Consider the following 22,500-nt stretch of genomic DNA (forward strand, 5'->3'; position numbering starts at 1 on the left):
GAGAGAGAGAGAGAGAGAGAGAGACAGAGAGAGAGAGACAGAGAGAGAGAGAGAGAGAGAGAGAGAGAGAGAGACAGAGAGAGACAGAGAGAGACAGAGACAGAGAGAGACAGAGAGAGAGAGAGAGAGAGAGAGAGACAGAGAGAGAGAGACAGAGAGAGAGAGAAAACAGAGAGAGAAAGATTTTTATTGTTTATTTCACTTTATATATTCACTTTATATATTATCTACCTCACTTGCTTTGGCAATGTTAAAACAACATTACAAAATTGAAAACAGAGGTAGGGTTGGGAATGGATTCAGCCAAGATGGAATAAGTGTTTATTTTACCCTCAGACAAAGCACCGTCAGTGACAAAGCCCATAGCATAAAACTACCCAGAATGCTTTAGAGTAATCATCTCTGTATGCATAGAGCTTCTCTCACACCCTGACCGGCATTATCATGGAGTAAAAATAAGCTTGTCCCCCCCCCCCCCCCCTGTCTGCGCTCGGGTAAACATTTAAACATTACTTGTATGTGTCTCAGAAGGATACCCTTTTCCCTACCAGAGCACTGGTCCAACGTAGTCCACTACTTAGGGAATAGGGCAACCTTTGCGACGCAGAACCCTGTCACTAGAGAGCTACAGATTACACCTGCAGTTGACTTTAGAAGCACACAATGGCCGCCCTGCTGTTACCAGTTTCCACCTGCACTGCTGTTGTTGATACAGCATCGCAGCAACTGGTCGCCTGAGTAGGGCTGTGAGGCGATTGAATACCTTCGTTTTGCTTCTGAGAAAAGGCATGCGTTTATAGGAAATTGTCTGTGGTTTTACAATGGGTTGTTTAATAGATTGCTGCATAGAGTGGCTTTAAGAGTAGCTGGGATTTCAAAGGTTGTCATGTCTACATGACTTCCTGGTGTCTTAAATAATTTGTATGTCTTCTATCAAACTATCAATATCTTCTATCAAACAATCAATATCTTCTATCAAACAATCAATATCTTCTATCAAACAATCAATATCTTCTATCAAACAATCATTATCTTCTATCAAACAATCAATATCTTCCATTAAACAATCAATATCTTCTATCAAACAATCAATATCTTCTATCAAACAATCAATATCTTCTATCAAAAAATCAATATCTTCTATCAAACAATCAATATCTTCTATCAAACAATCAATATCTTCTATCAAAAAAATTAATATCTTCTATCAAACAATCAATATCTTCTATCAAACAATCAATATCTTCTATCAAACAATCAATATCTTCTATCAAACAATCAATATCTTCTATCAACGACTGAACTACTTTTCAGAATTGAGCCTTAAAATAAAATTCCATTAACTTTTCATAGATAATAATCATCGTGTTTTTCACGTCAATAATTGACCCTCAAGTCTTCAGATTATGTCACTTCTCAAAACGTCAGTCAGTCAATATATCATTTCCAGGCTATTCATTTGGTGAAATAACAAATGTAACTTGACTGTGACAACATCATTTTTTAACTTGCACTCTTCAGTTAAGTCACGGTCAACAACTAACTTCCTGTTTACAATAGGGCATAATCAATACACGAGAAGCCTTCACATGAGCATTTCTAAACAACAGAATTAGAGATTTTTGAAAACGTACCAGAAGGCAATCAATATCTGAATAGATCAATACAAAGACCACTGTAGAATCATTAAACCTTCTCACTTTCAATGTAAAGCCCTTTCAGCTGTATTAAAGTGGCTGGTTTCCATTCAGCCACTGATTTCAACCAATTTGGGCTAATTAAGTGCGCAGGGAGAAGTGAACACTTGTACTGAAGCCCTAAAGGAGACCATGACTTTTGGAATTCACTTCCATCAAAAGACACCAGAAAATAATGGTAAATAGATAGATGTTTTCAGAGGGGTAGAGGTGTGCTCCATGTCCTTACCTTGGCAGAGGGGTACAGGTATTCTCCATGTCCTTACCTTGGCAGAGGGGTACAGGTGTGCTCCATGTCCTTACCTTGGCAGAGGGGTACAGGTATTCTCCATGTCCTTACCTTGGCAGAGGGGTACAGGTATTCTCCATGTCCTTACCTTGGCAGAGGGGTACAGGTATTCTCCATGTCCTTACCTTGGCAGAGGGGTACAGGTATTCTCCATGTCCTTACCTTGGCAGAGGGGTACAGGTGTGCTCCATGTCCTTACCTTGGCAGAGGGGTACAGGTATTCTCCATGTCCTTACCTTGGCAGAGGGGTACAGGTATTCTCCATGTCCTTACCTTGGCAGAGGGGTACAGGTATTCTCCATGTCCTTACCTTGGCAGAGGGGTACAGGTATTCTCCATGTCCTTACCTTGGCAGAGGGGTACAGGTATTCTCCATGTCCTTACCTTGGCAGAGGGGTACAGGTATTCTCCATGTCCTTACCTTGGCAGAGGGGTACAGGTGTGCTCCATGTCCTTACCTTGGCAGAGGGGTACAGGTGCGTTCCATGTGTAGATCCCCTGGTTGGTGCGGGTGCAGGTGGCACTGCTCTGGCCAATCAGACGAAAGCCCTGGTCACAGCTGAAGCGCAGGGTACTGCCTAGCTTGGTGCCTGTCTGACTGTGGACTGTTCCATTGAGAGGGTTGCTAGGGGAGCTGCAGTATGACGCTGTGAATAAACAAACAACAACCGCATTTAATAATAAAAAATAAAAGTTTGAAAATCACAAAGGACAAAAAAAAGAAAATGAGGAAAAACAAGCAGAGAGAGAGAGAGAGAGAGAGACAGAGAGAGAGAGAGATAGAGAGACAGAGAGAGAGAGAGAGAGAGAGAGAGAGAGAGAGAGAGAGAGAGACAGAGAGAGAGACAGAGAGAGACAGAGAGAGAGAGAGAGAGAGACAGAGAGAGAGAGACAGAGAGAGAGAGAGAGAGAGAGAGAGACAGAGACAGAGAGAGAGAGATACAGAGAGAGAGAGAGATAGAGAGAGAGAGAGAGAGAGACAGAGAGAGAGACAGAGAGAGAGAGAGAGAGAGAGAGAGAGAGAGAGAGAGAGAGACAGAGAGAGAGAGAGAGAGAGAGAGAGAGAGAGAGAGAGACAGAGAGAGACAGAGAGAGAGAGAGAGAGAGAGAGAGAGAGAGAGAGAGAGAGAGAGAGAGAGAGAGAGAGAGAGAGAGAGAGAGACAGAGAGAGAGAGAGAGAGAGAGAGAGAGAGAGACAGAGAGAGAGAGAGAGAGAGAGAGAGAGAGACAGAGAGAGAGACAGAGAGAGAGAGAGAGAGAGAGAGAGAGAGAGAGAGAGAGAGAGAGAGAGAGAGAGAGAGAGAGAGAGAGAGAGAGAGAGAGAGACAGAGAGAGAGAGAGAGAGAGAGAGACAGAGAGAGAGACAGAGAGACAGAGAGAGAGAGAGAGAGAGACAGAGAGAGAGAGAGAGAGAGAGAGAGAGAGAGAGAGACAGAGAGAGAGACAGAGAGAGACAGAGAGAGAGAGAGAGAGAGAGAGAGAGAGAGAGAGAGAGAGAGAGAGAGAGAGAGAGAGAGAGAGAGAGAGACAGAGAGAGAGAGAGAGAGAGAGAGAGAGAGAGAGAGAGAGAGAGAGAGAGAGAGAGAGAGAGAGAGAGAGAGAGAGAGAGAGACAGAGAGAGAGAGAGAGAGAGAGAGAGACAGAGAGAGAGAGAGAGAGAGAGAGAGACAGAGAGAGACAGAGAGAGAGAGAGAGAGAGAGAGAGAGAGAGAGAGAGAGAGAGAGAGAGAGAGAGAGAGAGCAGAGAGAGAGAGAGAGAGAGAGAGACAGAGAGAGAGACAGAGAGAGACAGAGAGAGAGAGAGAGAGAGACAGAGAGAGAGAGACAGAGAGAGAGAGAGAGAGAGAGAGAGAGAGACAGAGAGAGACAGAGAGAGACAGAGAGAGAGAGAGAGAGAGAGAGAGAGAGAGAGAGAGAGAGAGAGAGAGAGAGAGAGAGAGAGACAGAGAGAGAGACAGAGAGAGACAGAGAGAGAGAGAGAGAGAGACAGAGAGAGAGAGACAGAGAGAGAGAGAGAGAGAGAGAGAGAGAGAGAGAGACAGAGAGAGACAGAGAGAGAGAGAGAGAGAGAGAGAGAGAGAGAGAGAGAGAGAGAGAGAGAGAGAGAGAGAGAGAGAGAGAGAGAGAGAGAGAGAGAGAGAGAGAGAGAGACAGAGAGAGAGAGACAGAGAGAGAGAGAGAGAGAGAGAGACAGAGAGAGACAGAGAGAGAGAAAGAGAGAGACAGAGAGAGAGAGACAGAGAGAGAGAGAGAGAGAGAGAGAGAGAGAGAGACAGAGAGAGACAGAGAGTGACAGAGAGAGAGAGAGAGAGAGAGACAGAGAGAGAGAGAGAGAGAGAGAGAGAGAGAGAGAAAGAGAGAGAGACAGAGAGAGACAGAGACAGAGAGAGAGAGAGAGAGAGAGAGAGAGAGAGAGAGAGAGAGAGAGAGAGATAGGGGTCATGGGAGAGAAGGCACAAAGAGAGATCAAGGAAAGAAGAAGGGGGAGCAGGTGTGATGGAAGGAAAGGCCAAGGAGGTAAAAGATGGATTGATAAAGAAAACAGTAGAAAACGTAGAATCTGCTCCCACCATCTGTCTGAGTCCCACTGAGGTATTTCTTTACAGCATGGGACTCCATCTCCACGAAGCAATCAACCTGTGAGCTGCTGTCTGACACTAACCCAGGCTCCGTTCCAAACCACACTCTATCCCCTACATAGTGCAATACCTTTGATTGGGCTCTGGTAAAAATAAAGTGCTCTATGTAGGGAAAAGTCTGCCATCTGGAACATACCACCAGTATGTCACTTATCCCACTATACTAAATCCATCATGAAAAACAGGGGGGGGGGGGGGGAATGACAGAAGAACATCCGGCCAGGGAGAGAGAGGGAGGAAGGGAGAGCGGGGGAGAGGGGGAGAGGGAGGAAGGTAGAGAGGGAGAGAAACTCTGGTGAGAGAGGGAGGAAGGGAGAGTGGGAGAGGGGAAGAAGGGAGAGAGGGAAGAAGGGAGAGAGGGAGGAAGGGAGAGAGGGAGAGGGGGAGAGAGGGAGAGAGGGTGGAAGGGAGAGAGGGAGAGGGGAAGAAGGGAGAGAGGGAAGAAGGGAGAGAGGGAGAGAGGGAAGAAGGGAGAGAGGGAGGAAGGGAGGAAGGGAGAGAGGGAGAGGGGAGGAAGGGAGAGAGGGAAGAAGGGAGAGAGGGAGAGGGGGAGAGAGGGAGAGAGGGAGGAAGGGAGAGGGGGAGAGAGGGAGAGAGGGAGGAAGGGAGAGAGGGAAGAAGGGAGAGAGGGAAGAAGGGAGAGGAGGAAGAAGGGAGAGAGGGAGAAGGGGGAGAGAGGGAGTAAGGGAGAGAAGGAGGAAGGGAGAGTGGGAAAGAGACAAATAGGATTGCCATGATAGAGGGATTGGGGAGTGAGAGAGGGAAGAAGGGAGAGAGGGAGGGAGGGAGAGTAGGAAAGATAGAGGGATTGGGGAGTGAGAGAGGCAGGGAGAGTGGAGGTGATTAGTCAATATTGATAAGTTTTAAATATTGATACAGTGATGCATATCAACACCTCCTTCATCACAGGAGGGGAAATAACAGAATAACAAGACAAATAAATAATTTCCTTATTTCCCAGATATGAGTTTGTTGTATCAATGGGAAAAACATGTTGCAGTTGTCAGTCTGTTTGTATAGACACTTCAAACATTGTTTTACATCTACCAGATGTTACCTCAGAGTTACATAAGCCTGTTCGACACACACACACACACACAATCCTCACACACACACACACACACAATCCTCACACACACACACACACAATCCTCACACACACACACACACACACACACACACACACACACACACACACACACAATCCTCACACACACACACACACAATCTTCACACACACACACACACACACACACACACACACACACACACACACACACACACACACACACACACACACACACACAATCCTCACACACACACACAATCCTCACACACACACACACACAATCCTCACACACACACACACACACACACACACACACACACACACACACACACACAGAGAAACACGAAGCGACAACCCCACACCCAAACCCCTCCTGGACTCACCTGAGTATCGTATGCGGAAGCCTTTGTGGCTGGTGGTGTGGTCGAAGGACCAGTGGAGGTAGACCTTGTTGTTAGAGCTGGTGATGCTGAGAGGAGAGGAGTAGTTTCCACTCAGAGTGACCAGGAGAGGACTCTGTCTGGACGGACCTGTACAGAGGGAGAGAGATAGAGAGAGAGAGAGAGAGAGAGAGAGAGAGAGAGAGAGAGAGAGAGAGAGAGAGAGAGAGAGAGAGAGAGAGAGAGAGAGAGAGAGAGAGAGAGAGAGAGAGAGAGAGAGAGAGAGAGAGAGAGAGAGAGAGAGAGAGAGAGAGAGAGAGAGAGAGACAGAGAGAGAGAGAGAGAGAGAGAGAGAGATATGCTGGTCAGAAAGATTGAGAGAATTATGGACTAGATCTGTTTCTCATAATGAACCTCCAACAACCCAGGCTTTAAATAACATCTCAAAAACATTTATGGTGTGACTACATTTTGAGTTCCTTCATGCTGAATAGAGACAGTCCCTGTTGAGACATGATCGGTCGTGATATCGTCTTGAGGTGTTTAGCATGTTGCTTCATGGCTACACACGCTAGTTCTAGTAATGTTAACAGGAGCTTTCAATTCCTAAATCAATAGAAGCTCTTTCTTTTTATGCTTTGCCAAAGTACTAGTCTGTTTGGTCCCATGCTGCCCTGGCAGAGATAAACTCTGCCTCAGCTGGGAACTGAGAAACAGATTCCCATCCAACGAGTCACAGTGTTTGGCACGAGGGCTGATCCGTCTGTTCTCGCTCTGCTCGTTGGAAGATAAAAAGGGGTAATCAGCGATTCTTGTGTGCGAAGGCACCATCTTTTCACAGCACGAGACCCCCCCCCACTCCTTCCTAATGACATGCAAATATACACAGGAGAGGCAGTGCTCCGTCGAAAAGCGAACGCGGACGTTCCCGGGGTTTTGCCCGTGAGGGACGTAATGTCAGGACAGGACGGGGGAGACGCAATCGTCTCTGAGAACGTGACACGTTTATTTTTAGCTCTCAAAATCACATTGATTATTTTCTAGGCCCCTAAACGAGTTCCTCCCTGAGTGTACTAGGACCTTCGTCATCCTCACTCCAGACCTGTGTTGTAAAGGCCCTAATCAGCATCATTCGAGTACGCAGACTGAGCCTGAATACTGATGCAGCAACAAGACAGAATAGATACAGGGTTTTTAGAGAGGTTGGTGGTGTGTAGAGCCCGACCACAAAGCATACTGGAATACCATACAGTCTTTCCAGAGGTCTACTCCTGTTCTGGACTACAGTGCTCCTGTTCTGGATTATAGTGCTCCTGTTCTGGATTATAATGCTCCTGTTCTGGATTATAGTGCTCCTGTTCTGGATTATAGTGCTCCTGTTCTGGATTACAATGCTCCTGTTCTGGATTATAGTGCTCCTGTTCTGGATTATAGTGCTCCTGTTCTGGATTATAGTGCTCCTGTTCTGGATTATAATGCTCCTCTTCTGGATTATAATGCTCCTGTTCTGGATAATAGTGCTCCTGTTCTGGATTATAGTGCTCCTGTTCTGGATTATAATGCTCCTCTTCTGGATTATAATGCTCCTGTTCTGGATTACAGTGCTCCTGTTCTGGATTATAGTGCTCCTGTTCTGGACTACAGTGCTCCTGCTCTGGACTACAGTGCTCCTGTTCTGGATTATAGTGCTCTTGTTGTGGACTACAGTGCTCCTGTTCTGGATTATAGTGCTCCTGTTCTGGACTAAAGTGCTCCTGTTCTGGATTATAGTGCTCCTGTTCTGGATTATAGTGCTCCTGTTCTGGACTACAGTGCTCCTGTTGTAAAACAACAATTAAAACAACATTAAAGCATTAAAACAACATTAAAACAACATTAAAACATCATTAAAACATAAAAAAAGGAAGATATGCTCACCGTCAAAGATCTCCAGTTGGTCAAACTGCCGGCTGGTCTGGAAGTATTGTATAGTGAACGTGATGTTGTAGCCCGGCTCTACCTTGACCACCCACGAACAGGACTCAAAGTGGGGGAAGCCAGTACCGGGGGACTGGCTCATGATGACGCCCGTGGAGGCTGTTAGGACCTCGTTCATGGGACACGTCACTGTGAGGAGAGACAGAGGCTGTTAGGACCGGGGGACTGGCTCATGATGACGCCCGTGGAGGCTGTTAGGACCTCGTTCATGGGACACGTCACTGTGAGGAGAGACAGAGGCTCTTAGGACCGGGGGACTGGCTCATGATGACGCCCGTGGAGGCTGTTAGGACCTCGTTCATGGGACACGTCACTGTGAGGAGAGACAGAGGCTCTTAGGACCGGGGGACTGGCTCATGATGACGCCCGTGGAGGCTGTTAGGACCTCGTTCACGGGACACGTCACTGTGAGGAGAGACAGGGGCTGTTAGGACCTCGATCACGGGACACGTCACTGTGAGGAGAGACAGAGGGGCTGTTAAGACCTCGTTTACAGGACACATCACTGTGAGGGGAGACAGAGCGACAGTCCGTCAACAGGCTATTTTGTCCTTTCAGAAGGTCATCTTATCTTGAGGGACTCATGTGGCCAGAATCCTTAAAAAACCTTGATAACAGTCAAGTCCAGGTTGAATCCTCAGTAACCTTGGTAACAGTCAAGTCCAGGTTGAATCCTCAGTAACCTTGGTAACAGTCAAGTCCAGGTAGAATCTCAGTAACCTTGGTAACAGTCAAGTCCAGGTAGAATCCTCAGTAACCTTGGTAACAGTCAAGTCCAGGTAGAATCTCAGTAACCTTGGTAACAGTCAAGTCCAGGTAGAATCTCAGTAACCTTGGTACCAGTCAAGTCCAGGTAGAATCTCAGTAACCTTGGTAACAGTCAAGTCCAGGTAGAATCTCAGTAACCTTGGTAACAGTCAAGTCCAGGTAGAATCTCAGTAACCTTGGTAACAGTCAAGTCCAGGTAGAATCTCAGTAACCTTGGTAACAGTCAAGTCCAGGTAGAATCTCAAGAACTGGACAATTAATAGTAATGAAACACCAGAGCAGTAATCACAAAGCCATAGAGAAAAAGGGACAGGGACAGGGAGAGGGACAGGGACAGGGACAGGGAGAGGGACAGGGACAGGGAGAGGGAGAGGGTTAGGGAGAGGGACAGGGACAGGGACAGGGACAGGGACAGGGACAGGGAGAGGGACAGGGACAGGGAGAGGGAGAGGGTTAGGGAGAGGGACAGGGAGAGGGAGAGGGTTAGGGAGAGGGACAGGGAGAGGGAGAGGGTTAGGGAGAGGGACAGGGAGAGGGACAGGGAGAGGGAGAGGGAGAGGGTTAGGGAGAGGGTTAGGGAGAGGGACAGGGAGAGGGACAGGGAGAGGGAGAGGGACAGGGAGAGGGTTAGGGAGAGGGTTAGGGAGAGGGAAAGGGAGAGGGACAGGGAGAGGGTTAGGGAGAGGGAGAGGGTTAGGGAGAGGGTTAGGGAGAGGGACAGGGAGAGGGACAGGGAGAGGGTTAGGGAGAGGGACAGGGAGAGGGTTAGGGAGAGGGAGAGGGTTAGGGAGAGGGTTAGGGAGAGGGACAGGGAGAGGGACAGGGAGAGGGTTAGGGAGAGGGACAGGGAGAGGGACAGGGAGAGGGAGAGGGACAGGGAGAGGGTTAGGGAGAGGGACAGGGAGAGGGTTAGGGAGAGGGACAGGGAGAGGGAGAGGGACAGGGACAGGGACAGGGACAGGGTTAGGGAGAGGGACAGGGAGAGGGAGAGGGACAGGGAGAGGGTTAGGGAGAGGGACAGGGAGAGGGACAGGGAGAGGGTTAGGGAGAGGGACAGGGAGAGGGAGAGGGACAGGGAGAGGGTTAGGGAGAGGGACAGGGAGAGGGACAGGGACAGGGAGAGGGTTAGGGAGAGGGACAGGGAGAGGGACAGGGACAGGGAGAGGGACAGGGAGAGGGAGAGGGACAGGGAGAGGGTTAGGGAGAGGGACAGGGAGAGGGACAGGGAGAGGGTTAGGGAGAGGGACAGGGAGAGGGACAGGGACAGGGAGAGGGTTAGGGAGAGGGACAGGGAGAGGGAGAGGGACAGGGAGAGGGTTAGGGAGAGGGACAGGGAGAGGGAGAGGGGGAAGGGAGAGGGTTAGGGAGAGGGACAGGGAGAGGGACAGGGACAGGGAGAGGGTTAGGGAGAGGGACAGGGAGAGGGACAGGGAGAGGGACAGGGAGAGGGTTAGGGAGAGGGACAGGGAGAGGGACAGGGAGAGGGACAGGGAGAGGGTTAGGGAGAGGGTTAGGGAGAGGGACAGGGAGATAGGGAGAGGGTTAGGGAGAGGGACAGGGAGAGGGAGAGGGACAGGGAGAGGGACACGGAGAGGGACAGGGACAGGGAGAGGGTTAGGGAGAGGGACAGGGAGAGGGAGAGGGACAGGGAGAGGGTTAGGGAGAGGGACAGGGAGAGGGACAGGGAGAGGGACAGGGAGAGGGTTAGGGAGAGGGACAGGGAGAGGGACAGGGAGAGGGACAGGGAGAGGGTTAGGGAGAGGGTTAGGGAGAGGGACAGGGAGATAGGGAGAGGGACAGGGAGAGGGACAGGGAGAGAGTTAGGGAGAGGGACAGGGAGAGGGACAGGGAGAGGGTTAGGGAGAGGGACAGGGAGAGGGACAGGGAGAGGGTGAGGGAGAGGGACAGGGAGAGGGTTAGGGAGAGGGACAGGGAGAGGGTTAGGGAGAGGGACAGGGAGAGGGACAGGGAGAGGGTTAGGGAGAGGGACAGGGAGAGGGCCAGAGAAAGGGTTAGGGAGAGGGACAGGGAGAGGGTTAGGGAGAGGGACAGGGACAGGGAGAGGGACAGGGACAGGGAGAGGGTTAGGGAGAGGGACAGGGAGAGGGTTAGGGAGAGGGACAGGGAGAGGGACAGGGAGAGGGTTAGGGAGAGGGACAGGGAGAGGGCCAGAGAAAGGGTTAGGGAGAGGGACAGGGAGAGGGTTAGGGAGAGGGACAGGGAGAGGGTTAGGGAGAGGGACAGGGAGAGGGACAGGGAGAGGGTTAGGGAGAGGGACAGGGAGAGGGACAGGGAGAGGGTTAGGGAGAGGGACAGGGAGAGGGACAGGGAGAGGGTTAGGGAGAGTGACAGGGAGAGGGTTAGGGAGAGGGACAGGGAGAGGGCCAGAGAAAGGGTTAGGGAGAGGGACAGGGAGAGGGTTAGGGAGAGGGACAGGGATAGGGTTATGGAGAGGGTTAGGGAGAGGGACAGGGAGAGGGCCAGAGAAAGGGTTAGGGAGAGGGACAGGGAGAGGGACAGGGAGAGGGTTAGGGAGAGGGACAGGGAGAGGGCCAGAGAAAGGGTTAGGGAGAGGGTTAGGGAGAGGGACAGGGAGAGGGCCAGAGAAAGGGTTAGGGAGAGGGTTAGGGAGAGGGACAGGGAGAGGGACAGGGAGAGGGTTAGGGAGAGGGACAGGGAGAGGGACAGGGAGAGGGTTAGGGAGAGGGACAGGGAGAGGGTTAGGGAGAGGGACAGGGAGAGGGACAGGGAGAGGGTTAGGGAGAGGGACAGGGAGAGGGCCAGAGAAAGGGTTAGGGAGAGGGTTAGGGAGAGGGACAGGGAGAGGGCCAGAGAAAGGGTTAGGGAGAGGGTTAGGGAGAGGGTTAGGGAGAGGGACAGGGAGAGGGACAGGGAGAGGGTTAGGGAGAGGGACAGGGAGAGGGACAGGGAGAGGGTTAGGGAGAGGGACAGGGAGAGGGACAGGGAGAGGGTTAGGGAGAGGGACAGGGAGAGGGACAGGGAGAGGGTTAGGGAGAGGGACAGGGAGAGGGTTAGGGAGAGGTACAGGGAGAGGGCCAGAGAAAGGGTTAGGGAGAGGGACAGGGAGAGGGTTAGGGAGAGGGACAGGGATAGGGTTATGGAGAGGGTTAGGGAGAGGGACAGGGAGAGGGCCAGAGAAAGGGTTAGGGAGAGGGACAGGGAGAGGGTTAGGGAGAGGGACAGGGAGAGGGTTAGGGAGAGGGACAGGGAGAGGTTTAGGGAGAGGGACAGTGAGAGGGACAGGGAGAGGGTTAGGGAGAGGGACAGGGAGAGGGCCAGAGAAAGGGTTAGGGAGAGGGACAGGGAGAGGGTTAGGGAGAGGGACAGGGATAGGGTTATGGAGAGGGACAGGGAGAGGGACAGGGAGAGGGTTAGGGACAGGGAGAGGGACAGGAAGAGGGCCAGGGAAAGGGTTAGGGAGAGGGACAGGGAGAGGGCCAGGGAGAGGGCCAGGGAGAGGGACAGGGAGAGGGACAGGGAGAGGGACAGAGAGAGGGACAGGGAGAGGGTTAGGGAGAGGGACAGGGAGAGGGACAGGGAGAGGGTTAGGGACAGGGAGAGGGACAGGGAGAGGGTTAGGGAGAGGGTTAGGGAGAGGGACAGGGAGAGGGTTAGGGAGAGGGACAGGGAGAGGGTTAGGGACAGGGAAAGGGACAGGGAGAGGGTTAGGGAGAGGGACAGGGAGAGGGTTAGGGAGAGGGGCAGGGAGAGGGCCAGGGAAAGGGTTAGGGAGAGGGACAGGGCCAGGGACAGGGAGAGGGACAGGGAGAGGGACAGGGAGAGGGACAGGGAGAGGGCCAGGGACAGGGAGAGGGACAGGGAGAGGGACAGGGAGAGGGTTAGGGAGAGGGTTAGGGAGAGGGACAGGGAGAGGGACATGGAGAGGGTTAGGGAGAGGGTTAGTGAGAGGGACAGGGAGAGGGACAGGGGATAGGGTTAGGGAGAGGGACAGGGAGAGGGTTAGGGAGAGGGACAGGGAGAGGGACAGGGAGAGGGTTAGGGAGAGGGACAGGGACAGGGAGAGGGACAGGGACAGGGAGAGGGTTAGGGAGAGGGACAGGGAGAGGGTTAGGGAGAGGGGCAGGGAGAGGGCCAGGGAAAGGGTTAGGGAGAGGGACAGGGAGAGGGCCAGGGAGAGGGCCAGGGAGAGGGACAGGGAGAGGGACAGGGAAAGGGACAGGGAGAGGGACAGGGAGAGGGCCAGTGAGAGGGACAGGGAGAGGGACAGGGAGAGGGTTAGGGAGAGGGAGAGGGCCAGGGAGAGGGACAGGGAGAGGGTTAGGGACAGGGAAAGGGACAGGGAGAGGGTTAGGGAGAGGGACAGGGAGAGGGTTAGGGAGAGGGGCAGGGAGAGGGCCAGGGAAAGGGTTAGGGAGAGGGACAGGGCCAGGGACAGGGAGAGGGACAGGGAGAGGGACAGGGAGAGGGACAGGGAGAGGGACAGGGAGAGGGCCAGGGACAGGGAGAGGGACAGGGAGAGGGACAGGGAGAGGGTTAGGGAGAGGGTTAGGGAGAGGGACAGGGAGAGGGACATGGAGAGGGTTAGGGAGAGGGTTAGTGAGAGGGACAGGGAGAGGGACAGGGGATAGGGTTAGGGAGAGGGACAGGGAGAGGGTTAGGGAGAGGGACAGGGAGAGGGACAGGGAGAGGGTTAGGGAGAGGGACAGGGACAGGGAGAGGGACAGGGACAGGGAGAGGGTTAGGGAGAGGGACAGGGAGAGGGTTAGGGAGAGGGGCAGGGAGAGGGCCAGGGAAAGGGTTAGGGAGAGGGACAGGGAGAGGGCCAGGGAGAGGGCCAGGGAGAGGGACAGGGAGAGGGACAGGGAAAGGGACAGGGAGAGGGACAGGGAGAGGGCCAGTGAGAGGGACAGGGAGAGGGACAGGGAGAGGGTTAGGGAGAGGGAGAGGGCCAGGGAGAGGGACAGGGAGAGGGCCAGGGAAAGGGACAGGGAGAGGGACAGGGAGAGGGACAGGGAGAGGGCCAGGGAGAGGGACAGGGAGAGGGTTAGGGAGAGGGTTAGGGAGAGGGACAGGGAGAGGGACAGGGAGAGGGTTAGGGAGAGGGACAGGGAGAGGGTTAGGGAAAGGGAGAGGGAGAGGGACAGGGAGAGGGCTAGGGAGAGGGACAGGGAGAGGGTTAGGGAGAGGGACAGGGAGAGGGTTAGGGACAGGGAGAGGGACAGGGAGAGGGTTAGGGAAAGGGTCAGGGAGAGGGACAGGGAGAGAGCCAGGGAGAGGGACAGGGAGAGGGACAGGGAGAGGGACAGGGAGAGGGCCAGGGAGAGGGCCAGGGACAGGGAGAGGGACAGGGAGAGGGACAGGGAGAGGGTTAGGGAGAGGGTTAGGGAGAGGGAGAGGGCCAGGGAGAGGGACAGGGAGAGGGCCAGGGAAAGGGACATGGAGAGGGACAGGGAGAGGGACAGGGAGAGGGACAGGGAGAGGGACAGGGAGAGGGTTAGGGAGAGGGAGAGGGGCAGGGAGAGGGCCAGGGAGAGGGCCAGGGAAAGGGACAGGGCCAGGGACAGGGAAAGGGGCAGGGAAAGGGCCAGGGAGAGGGACAGGGAGAGGACCAGGGAGAGGGACAGGGAGAGGGACAGGGAGAGGGACAGGGAGAGGGTTAGGGAGAGAGACAGGGAAAGGGACAGGGAGAGGGACAGGGAGAGGGACAGGGAGAGGGTTAGGGAGAGGGACAGGGAGAGGGTTAGGGAGAGGGAGAGGGACAGGGAGAGGGACAGGGAGAGGGTTAGGGAGAGGGACAGGGAGAGGGACAGGGAGAGGGACAGGGAGAGGGACAGGGAGAGAGCCAGGGAGAGGGACAGGGAGAGGGACAGGGAGAGGGACAGGGAGAGGGAGAGGGACAGGGAGAGGGTTAGGGAGAGGGAGAGGGCCAGGAAGAGGGCCAGGGAGAGGGACAGGCAGAGGGTTAGGGAGAGGGAGAGGGACAGGGAGAGGGTTAGGGACAGGGAGAGGGACAGGGAGAGGGACGGGGAGAGGGTTAGGGAGAGGGAGAGGGACAGGGAGAGGGACAGGGAGAGGGAGAGTGCCAGGGAGAGGGCCAGGGAGAGGGCCAGGGAGAGGGACAGGGAGAGGGACAGGGAGAGGCTCAGGGAAAGGGACAGGGAGAGGGCCAGGGAGAGGGCCAGGGGATGGGCCAGGGAAAGGGTTAGGGAGAGGGCCAGGGGGTGGGACAGGGAAAGGGTTAGGGAGAGGGCCAGGGGATGGGCCAGGGAAAGGGTTAGGGAAAGGGTTAGGGAGAGGGCCAGGGGATGGGCCAGGGAAAGGGTTAGGGAAAGGGTTAGGGAGAGGGCCAGGGGACGGGCCAGGGAAAGGGTTAGGGAGAGGGCCAGGGGATGGGCCAGGGAAAGGGTTAGGGAGAGGGCCAGGGGATGGGACAGGGTATGGGCCAGGGGGTGGGCCAGGGAAAAGTCCAAGGGATGGGACAGGGGATGGGCCAGGGAAAGGGTTAGGGAGAGGGACAGGGAGAGGGACAGGGAAAGGGCCACGGAGAGGGCCAGGGAAAGGGACAGGGAGAGGGCCAGGGCGAGGGCCAGGGGATGGGCCAGGGAAATTGTTAGGGAGAGGGCCAGGGGATGGGACAGGGAAAGGGTTAGGGAAAGGGTTAGGGAGAGGGCCAGGGGACTGGCCAGGGAAAGGGTAAGGGAGAGGGCCAGGGGATGGGCCAGGAAAAGGGTTAGGGAGAGGGCCAGGGGATGGGACAGGGTATGGGCCAGGGAAAGGGTTAGGGAGAGGGCCAGGGAAATAGCTGAGAACTTCATACAGCTTCCAATGCTGTTGAACAACGTGATACAAAACCTAAATGCTACAACTCGACATTGAAATGCTACATCCCCCTCATCAGAAACCAGGTTGTCAGGAGGTCCACATCGTAACGTAGTGATACCAAGTTGTCAGGAGGTCCACATCGTAACGTAGTGATACCAAGTTGTCAGGAGGTCCACATCGTAACGTAGTGATACCAAGTTGTCAGGAGGTCCACATCGTAACGTAGTGTTATCAAATCACAGACCTTCTTCTGTCAAAACGCTACAACGGACAAACCTCCAATGATAAATCTGAACATGAGCCACGTGTGTCTGAACCCTGTGTGTCTGAACCCTGTGTGTCTGAACCCTGTGTGTCTGAACCCTGTGTGTCTGAACCCTGTGTGTCTGAACTCTGTGTGTCTGAACCCTGTGTGTCTGCGTGTCCTCCCGTCTCTGTTTTCCCCTCTATCATTGGTATTCCATAAATTCTATCCCAGACATTTCCTTTCAGCCCCGATTTAGACAGCAAGGAATTATCTGTTGGCTGCCTTCAATTCTTCTTGAGCTGTCTGTATACATCTCTACTTCTCCCTCTCTCTCTCTCTCTCTCTCTCTCTCTCTATATATATATATATATATATATATATCTGTCTCTCTCTGTCTCTGTCTCCCTCCCTCCCTCCCTCCCTCCCTCCCTCCCTCCCTCCCTCCCTCCCTCCCTCCCTCCCTCCCTCCCTCCCTCCCTCCCTACCTCCCTCCCTATCTCTATCTCCCTCCCTCCCTCCCTCCCTCCCTCCCTCACTCCCTCCCTCCCTCCCTCTCTTTCATTCTTACTGTTAATAGACAGTAATTCTCCTGATCTCCTCCATTCATGGATGAATGGACTACAGGAGGCCAGGGAAGAGAGTCTCATGGATGAATGGACTACGGGAGGCCAGGGAAGAGAGTCTCATGGATGAATGGACTACAGGAGGCCAGGGAAGAGAGTCTCATGGATGAATGGACTACAGGAGGCCAGGGAAGAGAGTCTCATGGATGAATGGACTACAGGAGGCCAGGGAAGAGAGTCTCATGGATGAATGGACTACGGGAGGCCAGGGAAGAGAGTCTCATGGATGAATGGACTACAGGAGGCCAGGGAAGAGAGTCTCATGGGTGGAGAAGCTTTGGAGAAGAGATAGATAATAGATAATAAATATAATGAATAAATAGATAGTTCTGAAGTCCAGGAAAGGTTGAACCCAGCTGATTGCAGAAGAGGTCCTCACTTAACTGCTTGTTAAAGGCTCTTGTTCATTAACAATGTACAATTTCAAACTTTACGTAAGCCCTTGTTTTCACCCTTAGCAAAACCCTTGTAGTTTGTCATGTGACAGGGGTCCTGAGTCCTAACATCATGTGACAGGGGTCCTGAGTCCTAACGTCATGTGACAGGGGTCCTGAGTCCTAACATCATGTGACAGGGGTCCTGAGTCCTAACATCATGTGACAGGGGTCCTGAGTCCTAACATCATGTGACAGGGGTCCTGAGTCCTAACATCATGTGACAGGGGTCCTGAGTCCTAACGTCATGTGACAGGGGTCCTGAGTCCTAACATTATGTGACAGGGGTCCTGAGTCCTAACGTCATGTGACAGGGGTCCTGAGTCCTAACATCATGTGACAGAGGTCCTGAGTTCTAACATCATGTGACAGGGGTCCTGAGTCCTAACGTCATGTGACAGGGGTCCTGAGTCCTAACATCATGTGACAGGGGTCCTGAGTCCTAACATTATGTGACAGGGGTCCTGAGTCCTAACGTCATGTGGCAGACCTACAATCTACACCCCGGCAGTCCTACAATCTAAGCTAGATGCCCTCAATCTCACTCAAATCATCAAGGAACCCACCAGGTACAACCCTAACTCTGTAAACAAGGGCACCCTCATTGACGTCATCCTGACCAACTGGCCCTCCAAATACACCTCCGCTGTCTTCAACCAGGATCTCAGCGATCACTGCCTCATTGCCTGTATCCGCTATGGAGCCGCAGTCAAACGACCACCCCTCATCACTGTCAAACGCTCCCTAAAACACTTCTGTGAGCAGGCCTTTCTAATCGACCTGGCCCGGGTATCCTGGAAGGACATTGACCTCATCCCGTCAGTTGAGGATGCCTGGTCTTTCTTTAAAAGTAACTTCCTCACCATTTTAGATAAGCATGCTCCGTTCAAAAAATGCAGAACTAAGAACAGATATAGCCCCTGGTTCACTCCAGACCTGACTGCCCTCGACCAGCACAAAAACATCCTGTGGCGGACTGCACTAACATCGAACAGTCCCCGCGATATGCAACTGTTCAGGGAAGTCAGGAACCAATACACACAGTCAGTCAGGAAAGCTAAAGCCAACTTCTTCAGGCAGAAGTTTGCATCCTGTAGCTCCAACTCCAAAAAGTTCTGGGACACTGTGAAGTCCATGGAGAACAAGAGCACCTCCTCCCAGCTGCCCACTGCACTGAGGCTAGGTAACACGGTCACCACCGATAAATCCATGATTATCGAAAACTTCAACAAGCATTTCTCAACGGCTGGCCATGCCTTCCACCTGGCTACTCCAACCTCGTCCAACAGCTCCCCCCCCCCCCGCAGCTACTCGCCCAAGCCTCTCCAGGTTCTCCTTTACCCAAATCCAGATAGCAGATGTTCTGAAAGAGCTGCAAAACCTGGACCCGTACAAATCAGCTGGGCTTGACAATCTGGACCCTCTATTCCTGAAACTATCCGCCGCCATTGTCGCAACCCCTATTACCAGCCTGTTCAACCTCTCTTTCATATCGTCTGAGATCCCCAAGGATTGGAAAGCTGCCGCAGTCATCCCCCTCTTCAAAGGGGGCGACACCCTGGACCCAAACTGTTACAGACCAATATCCATCCTGCCCTGCCTATCTAAGGTCTTCGAAAGCCAAGTCAACAAACAGATCACTGACCATCTTGAATCCCACCGTACCTTCTCCGCTGTGCAATCTGGTTTCCGAGCCGGTCACGGGTGTACCTCAGCCACGCTCAAGGTACTAAACGATATCATAACCGCCATCGATAAAAGACAGTACTGTGCAGCCGTCTTCATAGACCTTGCCAAGGCTTTCGACTCTGTCAATCACCGTATTCTTATCGGCAGACTCAGTAGCCTCGGTTTTTCGGATGACTGCCTTGCCTGGTTCACCAATTACTTTGCAGACAGAGTTCAGTGTGTCAAATCGGAGGGCATGCTGTCCGGTCCTCTGGCAGTCTCTATGGGGGTGCCACAGGGTTCAATTCTCGGGCCGACTCTTTTCTCTGTATATATCAATGATGTTTCTCATGCTGCGGGCGATTCCCTGATCCACCTCTACGCAGACGACACCATTCTATATACTTCCGGCCCGTCCTTGGACACTGTGCTATCTAACCTCCAAACGAGCTTCAATGCCATACAGCACTCCTTCCGTGGCCTCCAACTGCTCTTAAACGCTAGTAAAACCAAATGCATGCTTTTCAACCGTTCGCTGCCTGCACCCGCACGCCTGACCAGCATCACCACCCTGGATGGTTCCGACCTTGAATATGTGGACATCTATAAGTACCTAGGTGTCTGGCTAGACTCTAAACTCTCCTTCCAGACCCATATCAAACATCTCCAATCGAAAATCAAATCAAGAGTCGGCTTTCTATTCCGCAACAAAGCCTCCTTCACTCACGCCGCCAAACTTACCCTAGTAAAACTGACTATCCTACCGATCCTCGACTTCGGCGATGTCATCTACAAAATTGCTTCCAACACTCTACTCAGCAAACTGGATGCAGTTTATCACAGTGCCATCCGTTTTGTCACTAAAGCACCTTATACCACCCACCACTGCGACTTGTATGCTCTAGTCGGCTGGCCCTCGCTACATATTCATCGCCAGACCCACTGGCTCCAGGTCATCTACAAGTCCATGCTAGGTAAAGCTCCGCCTTATCTCAGTTCACTGGTTACGATGGCAACACCCATCCGTAGCACGCGCTCCAGCAGGTGTATCTCACTGATCATCCCTAAAGCCAACACCTCATTTGGCCGCCTTTCGTTCCAGTTCTCTGCTGCCTGTGATTGGAACGAATTGCAAAAATCGCTGAAGTTGGAGACTTTTATCTCCCTCACCAACTTCAAACATCTGCTATCTGAGCAGCTAACCGATCGCTGCAGCTGTACATAGTCTATTGGTAAATAGCCCACCCATTTTCACCTACCTCATCCCCATACTGTTTTTATTTATTTATTTTTCTGCTCTTTTGCACACCAATATCTCTATCTCTACCTTTACATAACCATCTGATCATTTATCACTCCAGTGTTAATCTGCATAATTGTAATTATTTGCCTACCTTCTCATGCCTTTTGCACACAATGTATATATAGACTCCCCTTTTTTCTACTGTGTTATTGACTTGTTAATTGTTTACTCCATGTGTAACTCTGTGTTGTCTGTTCACACTGCTATGCCTTATCTTGGCCAGGTCGCAGTTGCAAATGAGAACTTGTTCTCAACTAGCCTACCTGGTTAAATAAAGGTGAAATTAAAAAATTAAAAAAAATAAAAAGGTCCTGAGTCCTAACATCATGTGACAGGGGTCCTGAGTCCTAACATCATGTGACAGGGGTCCTGAGTCCTAACATCATGTGACAGGGGTCCTGAGTCCTAACATCATGTGACAGGGGTCCTGAGTCCTAACATCATGTGACAGGGGTCCTGAGTCCTAACATTATGTGACAGGGGTCCTGAGTCCTAACATCATGTGACAGGGGTCCTGAGTCCTAACATCATGTGACAGGGGTCCTGAGTCCTAACATCATGTGACAGGGGTCCTGAGTCCTAACATCATGTGACAGGGGTCCTGAGTCCTAACGTCTGTCTGTCTGTCTGTCTGTCTGTCTGTCTGTCTGTCTGTGAGTGACTATATGTCTGGTTCCAACTGAGAAAAAGCTAAGCTATATTGTACGCAGTCTGTCTGTTCCACATTTCATAATATGCTGAAAACAAGTCATCCGTCAGGCTATATAAAGGTAGTACCTTATCGTACACTGAAGACTTGTGCTTCATGCTTTTCTAGTTACACATGTAGTATACCTAGAATGACGAGGCTGTAAACTGAACATTTGTCAAACCTGAATGTCAAATGATCAGATTCTACAGGTTCAAATCTACGTGTCTACTCCTCTAATTACCAGACAGCAGTTCATTAAACTAAATGGTGGCTATCCTCTTTACAGAGTGACAGACAGCAGTCTATTAATCCCTGTAGTAAAGATCACCTAATGATCAGTTTGTTCCAACACAGGGATAAAACATATGGTTAGTTTGACCTTTTCAGACTGCAAGCATCTCACGTCTGGCTCTCTGAGCCATTAAGTTGATGATATGAGACAGTGAAGAGAAGAGACAGAAGAGAGACAGAGACAGAGAAGAGAATATAGACAGAAGAGAGACAGAGAAGAGAATATAGACAGAAGAGAGACAGAGAAGAGAATAGAGACAGAAGAGAGACAGAAGAGAGACAGAGAAGAGACAGAGAAGAGAATAGACAGAGACGGAGAAGAGACGAGACAGAAGAGAGACAGAGACAGAGAAGAGAATATAGACAGAAGAGAGACAGAGACAGAGAAGATAAGAGAAGAGACAGAGACGAGACAGAGAAGAGACAGAGACAGAGACAGAGAAGAGACAGAGAAGAGACAGAGACAGAGACAGAGAAGAGACAGAGAAGACACGGAGAAGAGACAGAGAAGAGACGGAGAAGAGAATTGAGACAGAAGAGAGACAGAGAAGAGACGGAGAAGAGAATTGAGACAGAAGAGAGACAGAGACGAGAAGGAGACAGAGAAGAGACGGAGAAGATAATTGAGACAGAGACAGAGACAGAGAAGAGACGGAGAAGAGAAAGAGACAGAGAAGAGACAGAAGAGAAACAGAGAAGAGACAGAGACAGAGAAGAGGCGGAGACAGAGAATAGAATAGAGACAGAAGAGAGACAGAGACAGAGAAGAGAATAGAGACAGAAGAGAGACAGAGAAGAGACAGAGACAGAGAAGAGAATAGAGACAGAAGAGAGACAGAGAAGATACAGAGACAGAAGAGAGACAGAGAAGAGAATTGAGACAGAAGAGAGGCAGAGAAGAGACAGAGAAGAGACAGAGAAGAGGCAGAGAAGAGAATAGAGACAGAAGAGAGACAGAGAAGAGACAGAGAAGAGACGGAGAAGAGACAGAGAAGAGGCAGAGAAGAGAATAGAGACAGAAGAGAGACAGAGAAGAGAGACAAAAGAGAAACAGAGAAGAGACAGAGAAGAGACGGAGAAGAGACAGAAGAGAGACAGACAATAGACAGAGAAGAGACAGAGAAGAGAAGAGATGGAGTAGAGACAGAAGAGAAACAGAGATGAGACAGAGAAGAGACGGAGAAGAGAAGAGACAGAGAAGAGAATAGAGACAGAAGAGAGACAGAGAAGAGAGAGAAGAGAAGAGACGGAGTAGAGACAGAAGAGAAACAGAGAAGAGACAGAGAAGAGACAGAGACAGAATAGAGACAGAGAAGAGAATAGAGACGAGACGGAGAAGAGAAGAGACGGAGTAGAGACAGTGAAGAGACAGAGACAGAGAAGAGACGGAGAAGAGAAGAGAGACAAGACGGAGAAGAGAAGAGACGGAGTAGAGACAGTGAAGAGACAAAGACAGAGAAGAGACGGAGAAGAGAAGAGACGGAGTAGAGACAGAGAAGAGATAGAGACAGAGAAGAGACAGAGAAGAGAAGGAGAAGAGACAGAGAAAGAGAAGAGACAGAGAAGAGAATAGAGACGAGACGGAGAAGAGAAGAGACGGAGTAGAGACAGTGAAGAGAC

General features: G+C 51.7%; 1 protein-coding gene across 1 annotated transcript in view; it reads right to left on the reverse strand.

The window, feature by feature from the left end:
• Nucleotides 1-22,500, reverse strand: part of LOC139372403 (CUB and sushi domain-containing protein 2-like) — a 773,740-nt gene that overhangs the window by 98,769 nt on the left and 652,471 nt on the right. Inside the window, exons 49-51 of the mRNA XM_071112112.1 lie at nucleotides 7,992-8,180; nucleotides 6,078-6,224; nucleotides 2,445-2,633 (exon numbers count right to left, since the gene is read on the reverse strand). Of these exons, the coding sequence (XP_070968213.1) occupies nucleotides 2,445-2,633; nucleotides 6,078-6,224; nucleotides 7,992-8,180 (525 nt within the window). The remainder of the gene's footprint in view (nucleotides 1-2,444; nucleotides 2,634-6,077; nucleotides 6,225-7,991; nucleotides 8,181-22,500) is intronic.

The sequence above is a fragment of the Oncorhynchus clarkii genome, chromosome 18 (assembly GCF_045791955.1).
Source record: "Oncorhynchus clarkii lewisi isolate Uvic-CL-2024 chromosome 18, UVic_Ocla_1.0, whole genome shotgun sequence".
NCBI classification, from domain to species: domain Eukaryota; kingdom Metazoa; phylum Chordata; class Actinopteri; order Salmoniformes; family Salmonidae; genus Oncorhynchus; species Oncorhynchus clarkii.